The following is a 6827-nucleotide window of genomic DNA, read 5'->3' as shown; positions in this document are numbered from 1 at the left end:
GCGCGGGGGGCGGGGCTCACCTGCGTGGCCACCTGCTCGGCGGGGGGCGGCGCCAGCTGGCGCTCCAGCTTCTCGGCCTCCTTCTGCCGCTGCAGCTCCACCTCATGGGCCGCCAAGAGCAGGGCCTGGGAGGAGGGATGAGCTTCAGTCAGGCCCCAGCGCCCCTGCTCCCGTGCAGGCCCGTCCCACTCCTCACCCTCACCGCCACTCTGTCTCCATGCAGCCCCGCGCCTCCAGTGCCCCTGCCACCACAGGCGGGGACAGGCGGGGACAGGCGGGTTCCCAGACAGGAGGACGGGTGCTGCCCCCCGGCTGGGGCCAGCCAGCCAGACATGAGGTTTCTTTCAGGTGATGAAAAATCCCGGCCACAAACCATGCTGATGGCTCCGCTACGTCACCAGGAGCTGCGGCACTGTGCGCTGGAAGCGCTGACTGCGCAGCGCGGCCCACACCCCACACACGTGCGCACACGCCCACCCCGCACCCCACACACGCACGCCCTACACACACACACACCCGCTCAGGTCTCCACAGCACAACCGCAGGATCCCTGCGTCTCCTCCCCAGGGCCGTCCTGGCCTCGTGGGGCCACAGGACCTGCGGCACTTGCTGCTTGAGACTAGTCCGGTCCCTTTATTTCTGGCAGTGCCAGGGATAGAGCCCAGGACCTGTGTGTGCCGGGCAAGGGATCGGCGTGGATCCCGCCCTCGGCTGCGACAGCAAACCCTGCCGGCTCCGGGCAAGCGCCAAGCGGTGACTTGTGGCCCGTTTCCCTGCTGTCCCCCCTGCCCTCAGGTGAGCAGCGCCAGCACCCAGTGTCCCCGGACTCCCCAAAAGCAGCCCCCATCTTGCTCACCCACGCTGCACCCTCCCGGGCCTGTGTGGCTCCGATATCCCCTCCCCAGGCAGCTGGGCTGGCTGCGGACAGAGGACAGGCGCAGCTGTCCCCAGCACCAGGCCTCACAGGGCTGGGCCCTGGCGTGGACCAACCTGGTGGTCCTCAAACGTAGGGTTGTAGGAGGCTCCGGAGGGCGTCACCTCCACGGCAGGCGCTGAGGAGGGCTTGACGTGGAGACGCGGTGGGCGCTGCGGGGAGACAAGGCCAAGGCAGGATGAGGCAGGGCTATGGCTCGTCACACCCAGGTTGACACTCAAGTGACAACACGGTGCCGTCCAGAGACGGGCACAGGGATCACTCCTGTAATCCCAGCTACCAGGGAGGCTGAGGCAGGAGGATCTCAAGTTCAAAAATCACCGTCTCAAGAAACTAACAAAAAGGAGGCTTTCCCTCCGACCTTCTGAAACCGTAGCAGCTGGGGCTCCACCTGGAAGCGGAGAGCAGGTGCACGGCACACACGACACCTGCCGGGACCTCCACCCCGCACGCTGCTTCTGGTTCTCTCCCGCACTGTCCCGGGACTCTGGCAGCAGGAAGGGACGGAGAAGGCCAGCAACCCCGAGGCTCGAGTCCTCACACCCATGGCCTGGCTGTCCCAGCTCAGGAGCCACAGGCTGCCCAGCCGCACCGCCCGCAGCCTCCAGGACTGTGGGCCCCAGCGCCTGTCCGAGGCAAGTCTGCAGCGCCCTCTGCAGTCCTGTCACTCACTGCAGCCTGAGAACCCCAGGGACGCTGGGAAGACAGGAGACCCAGGCGCCCCCGGGAGCTATCCAGGGGACACACAGCCCCAGGGCCCGGGGACACAGGCGCCCAGGTGTCAGCTCTTGCAGTTTTCCCAACCACGCCACAAGAGCACAGGGCAACCCGCTCAGGACCCCGCCTGCCTCTCGGGAGCCGCTCCTTTTCGCCATTCCTTTTCTCCAATCAATTTTCCCACTTTCTGTTTTAACTTCCCCACTCTTAAAAGAAACAAAAAGCAGCAAACGTGGTTCTCAGGCTTTTTTCTTTTTTTTTGTAAGACAGGGTTTGGGATGCAGCCCAGCTTGGCTGTGAACTCTCTCAGTCAGTGACCCTCCTGCTTCAGCTCCTCAGCACTAGGGTTACGGGTGTGCGCCCCACGCCCGGCTACCACGTGCACTTTAGAGGAAGGGACAGGGGCACAGAGAAGCCAGGCCGCCGCCCGGACCACTCAGTGCTGGAGCTGTGACAGGGGCTCTGGCCGCCAGGCTCCGGCGCCCGGGCTCCCAGTCACCTTGGGTCACCAGGATGACAGAGACTGCAGCGCCCGCGCCCCCACCCCCGCCCGGGGGCCTGACCGCCCTTACGCATGCCCTCACCCGCACGCCTTTCTTCTTGGTCTGCTCAAGGAAGAAGTCATCCTGGCCGAGCAGTGCTCTGTCCAGAGGGTCTGTGGAGACAGCGAGCAGCTGCGGGGGCTGTCTGGTGAGGCCCAGGGGACCCCGCTAGCCCCTCTATTTAAAAAGCATGGCACGAGCTCAAGCCACATCTAGACGGGGTTCAAAGAGCGCAAAAGGCCAGGCTGAGGCAGGCTCCCCACTCGGGAAAGCAGCACAGCAGGAAGTGCTGGCCACTCGGGACATTCTCTTCTGCCGGGACACCACGGGAAGAACGCCCACAGGGCCGCCGACAGCCAGCTCTTCCGCGGCGTGTAACATGCACAACCGCCTGTGGCAGCTGTGCGCGCGAGCAGGTGACGGCAGCGTTACTCACTGTCTGCGGCCCACAGGTCGTAGAAGGGCCGCGCGATGGCATCCTGCGGTCCGGGCTTGCCCTTGGGCGTGGGAGGCTTGAGCAGCCTGGCCTGGGCCTTGCGCACCTCCCGGGGGAGTTCACCCTGCTTCGCCAGCCGCTCCCGTAGCTGCTCCTTCCGCCGGAGCTTCTTGGCGTTTGGGACCTGGTGGGCGAGGACGCTGGGCCGGGTGGGCGGGGGGAGGCACAGGTGAGGTGGCGGCACGGGGCCTCCCCGGCCCTCGCTCCAGGGAGGAACCCATCCTGGTATCACCCGAAAACCCAGGGCTCTGACTCGGGCAGCCTGGCTGTCCAACTTGCCACGTGCCCCTCCTGCAGCCCCGAATCACGCAGCACTCGTGACCGGGACCCCCTCCTCTCCACCCCAACACCCAGCCTGGAAGACACCCCCACCCCGCTGTCCTGGGCCCAGCAGTCAGGCCCCTCGCTTGCTCCAACCCACTCCCCGAAGTCCAAGGCTCAGATGAGCGCAGTGGTGCCTGCCTGTAATGCCAGCACTCAGAAGGCTGAGGCAGGAAGATCACTAAGTGCAAGGCCAGCCTGGACTACACAGTGGGACGCTGTCTCAAACACACACACACAAAAGCCCAAATCTGCCTGCTGCTCGAACAACCTGCCCTGCTCCCTACCCTCCAGGGAGGCCTTCAGGCCAGCGGCTGGCGGGAAGGGAAGGCCTGGGCTTGGGGACGCTCACTCTTTGGGGGCAGGGATCTTGGATGTGTTCTCAAGGATGAGGTCGACCCGCAGGGGCTTCTGGACCTGCAGCGACTTCCTCTGGACCTTGGTCTTCTTCCTGCTCCGCTCTGGAGTAGAAAAGAGGGGGGTCAGAGCTAAAGGCCTCCCCACTGCCGAAGACCAGCACCCCCAGCTCGGAGGCCTTTGTCCTGAATTATGCCAGTACATGGGGAAGCCCCAGAGCTGGGCCCAGGGTGTCCGGCCCCGCCCGGCCGTCACATCACAGCAGGGCAGGAGGAGGAAGCACCTGTGCCGCGGACCAGAAGCCACCCCCACCCGCATCCGCACCTGCAAGAAGCTCCCAGACCACAGAGAGCAGGCAGCTGGGGACCCAAGGCCCTGGGCGGGCCCAGGCGACTGAGTCTCGGTACAGTGCCTGTGCTCTTCACCCAGAAGCCTACCAGTGAAAACTGACCTGAAGAACACACCGTGCTAGAACACAACTGCACCCTTCGCCAACGGCGGGGTCCTGCGAAGGGGACCACCCCTGCACCTAATCCTGGGAACGTGGGGCCCCCTCGCTGGGGCACAGAACACAGGGATCGCTGCATCTACAAAAGGCCTCCCCTGTCCCCTCAGCCACTTCCTGTCTGTCTGACGGGCTTACTGTGCCCACACCAGATCTGCGCCTGCCTGTGAAAGTCTGTGATAATCGATGTCACTGCTCAGTCCCCTGGGCCTTTTGCCGCCCTCAGCCCACTGCAGCAGGTCGGGTTCTCACTGGACCCTTTGTTTTGTTTTGTTTTGGGTACCAGGAATTGAACTCAGGACCTTGCATTTGTTGGGCAGGTGCTGCACCACTCAGCCATATCCCCTAGAACAATTTTTTTTTTTTTGGTCTTTTTAAGGCAGGGTCTCACTATGCAATTCAGGCTGGCCTTGAGCTCACTTGGTACTCACAACGATCCTCCTGCCTCAGCCTCCCGAGGGCTGGATTTACAGGCGTGCGCCACCACACCCGGCTCACTGGACCCTTTGAGCAACCTGACGATGTGCACAGGGAGTCCTGGCAGGCAGAGCAGCGCCCCAAAAGCCGTCAGCTCTCCCGAGGAGGAGACCCTGCAGCTTGCTCTCCTTCACACATGTTGGGTTGCTCTCCTGCATATGGGCGGAAACCCTGCTGCTCATCAGGACAATCCCAGCCGCCCGTCCACCTGTCTCAGCAGGCCGATGCTGTGTCCCGGCAAATGACAGCGGCGTGTTAGGACCAGTTTCTTAGCTACTGGTTAAAAGATCCTCTTGTTCTTACACAAGCTCCTATTTTTAACCAGAACAAGCCCCATTCTGTAACAGCACTCAGCCTGTCTCTAATCTACTCATCAGGCACAGCTGGCATCTCCACACCCTCAAATCACTAATGCCAAAAAACCAAAAGCACCCTGGCTTCTCTAAGTTAGTCTGTGCTTGCACACCACTCATCCCTGGTGCTTCTGTTTGTATCAAAGCTGACTTTTGCAGTGTGTAGCAGCGTCTAGGCTATTGAGGAGGCTGGGGCAGGAGGATCTCAACCTCGAGACCGGCCTGGGCAATTTAGCAAGACCTGTGTCAAGATAAAATACAGCCGTGCGTGATGGCGCACTCCTGTAATCGCAGAACTCGGGAGGCTGAGGCAGGAGGATCAGCCTTTGAGTTTGAGACCAGCCTGGACTACAAAGGGAGCTCAAGGCCAGCGTGAACTGCAAAGCGAGATCCTGTCTCAAAAAGACAAAAAAAAGATACGAAAGGTTGCAGGTATACCTCAGTGGTCCAGTGTTTTCCTAGTGTATGTGAGGCTCTGGGTTCCATCCCCAGAACAGGTGATAAAAAAAAAAGCTGGCACACACTTAGAAGATGGGTGGCTCCCAAGCTGCACTATGAACCCGAATGGTGTCAGGAATCTAGCTCAGGCTGTGCAGCACCGCGAAAGCCCTCCTCACCTTTTTGCTTGACGCCGGTGTCCACAAAGAAGAGATTTTCGTCGGGGGCCTCTGACAACAAGCCACTGGGAAAGGCAAATGCAGACCATAAGCCAAGGACGTTGGGAAGACAACAGGTTCAACCTCTTAGGGTCCAGCCTTCCCCTCAGGCTCAAAACCCCTGCCCCGCTAGGGCCCCTTCCTGAGCCCCTCAGTTCACAACATTTTCCTCCCCAGTCCTGGGGATCGAACCCAGGCGTGCTCCACTACTAAGCAACATCCGAAGCCCTTCTACGTTATTTTATTTTGATTTTGTTTGTTTTGGTTTTTTCTCCGGTACCGGGAATCGAATTCACAACCTTGCGCTTGCCAGGCAGGCACTGTGCTGCTGAGCTAAATCCCCAGCCCCTATATTTTGAGGTAGGGTCTGGCTAAGTTGCCCGGGCAGGACTCGAATTTGCGATCCTGCTGCTTCACTCTCGCTAAGTACTGAGATTACAGGTGGGCATCACCATGCTGGGTCAAAAATCAGTATTTCAAACCGGGGGTGGTGGCTCACGCCTGTAAGGCTGAGGCAGGAGGATATCCCAGCACTCGGGAGGCTGAGGCAGGAGGATCGTTGTGAGTTCGAGACCTGCCTGGGCTACAAACAGAGCTCAAGGCCAGCCTGAATTACAGAGCGAAACCCTGCCTCAAAAAGACAAAAAGACAAAAAAAAAAAAAAAAAAAAAAATCAGTATTTAAGGCGCACCCGCCTGAACTGAAGCCCGGAACGTACTGATATTACGGAATCATCCGCTGTTCACTTAAGCTTCAAGATGGATCCGGTGTCTCGAAGATACTTGTGTGCTAAACCTGGTAACTCTATGGAGCCTCCCACCCACGCTGGGCTTTCCGCGTGGGGCCCCGAACGGGGGCCCCCAGAATACCAGAAGTCCCCCAACGCGGCCCCGCTCCCGGAAGTCCCGCCCCACGAACCCGATCGTGCGCTCCTGAAGCCTCACGTCCTCCAGGAACTGGTCAACCTCCAGCCCTAGCGGTTCCTCAGCGAGCCGCCGCCAGCCCCGTTTCTTATTTCTTGGGCCGCGCCGCCGCCGCCTCAGGGCCGGATCCACCGAAGTGGGCCGCAGCCCCAGGAAGCCAGAATCGGCATCCTTTTTTGAGCGCTGCCTGGCGCCACCGCCATTGCTTTCCGGCGCCATCTTATTAAAGGAAGAACTTTGGCGGCCGGCCCGCCCAGTTCCGGTTTGGAGCGTGCGCGCGCCGCTTTCCCACCCTCTCGCGTGACGTACTTCCTGTGGCAGCCATCTTGGTAAAGTAGTGAGAGCTTCCAAAGGACGGGCGAGAGTGGGGAATACGTTGCCATCTTGGTAAAGGGTAAATGGCTCCTCCCGCTTCTGGGCTGTACAAGTGGGATCTGCAGATTCTTAGCGGATGGGAGATTATAAATTCTTGGATCTCACCCTAAGTGAAAAACACTTTTCCCGACCACCACGGGTCTTTGCTGAACCCTTTTTTTTGTTTCTGTT

General features: G+C 60.5%; 1 protein-coding gene across 2 annotated transcripts in view; it reads right to left on the bottom strand.

Moving 5' to 3' along the window:
• The window catches only part of Gltscr2 (glioma tumor suppressor candidate region gene 2), an 8684-nt gene extending 2159 nt beyond the window's left edge, over positions 1–6525 (bottom strand). For both annotated transcript variants that reach the window (XM_005413884.2, XM_005413885.2), the window contains exons 1-7: positions 6277–6525; positions 5320–5384; positions 3363–3471; positions 2630–2829; positions 2236–2306; positions 991–1086; positions 21–125 (exon numbers count right to left, since the gene is read on the bottom strand). In XM_005413884.2, coding sequence (XP_005413941.1) covers positions 21–125; positions 991–1086; positions 2236–2306; positions 2630–2829; positions 3363–3471; positions 5320–5384; positions 6277–6500 — 870 coding nt within the window. In that variant the 5' untranslated portion in view covers positions 6501–6525. The remainder of the gene's footprint in view (positions 1–20; positions 126–990; positions 1087–2235; positions 2307–2629; positions 2830–3362; positions 3472–5319; positions 5385–6276) is intronic.
• Positions 6526–6827: the final 302 nt, after the last annotated feature.

Source organism: Chinchilla lanigera, unplaced genomic scaffold (genome assembly GCF_000276665.1).
Source record: "Chinchilla lanigera isolate Chin_1 unplaced genomic scaffold, ChiLan1.0 scaffold00173, whole genome shotgun sequence".
In the NCBI taxonomy this organism is placed as follows: domain Eukaryota; kingdom Metazoa; phylum Chordata; class Mammalia; order Rodentia; family Chinchillidae; genus Chinchilla; species Chinchilla lanigera.
Note: the sequence above shows the minus strand (reverse complement) of the source record. Positions and strands in the feature narration are given on the sequence as shown.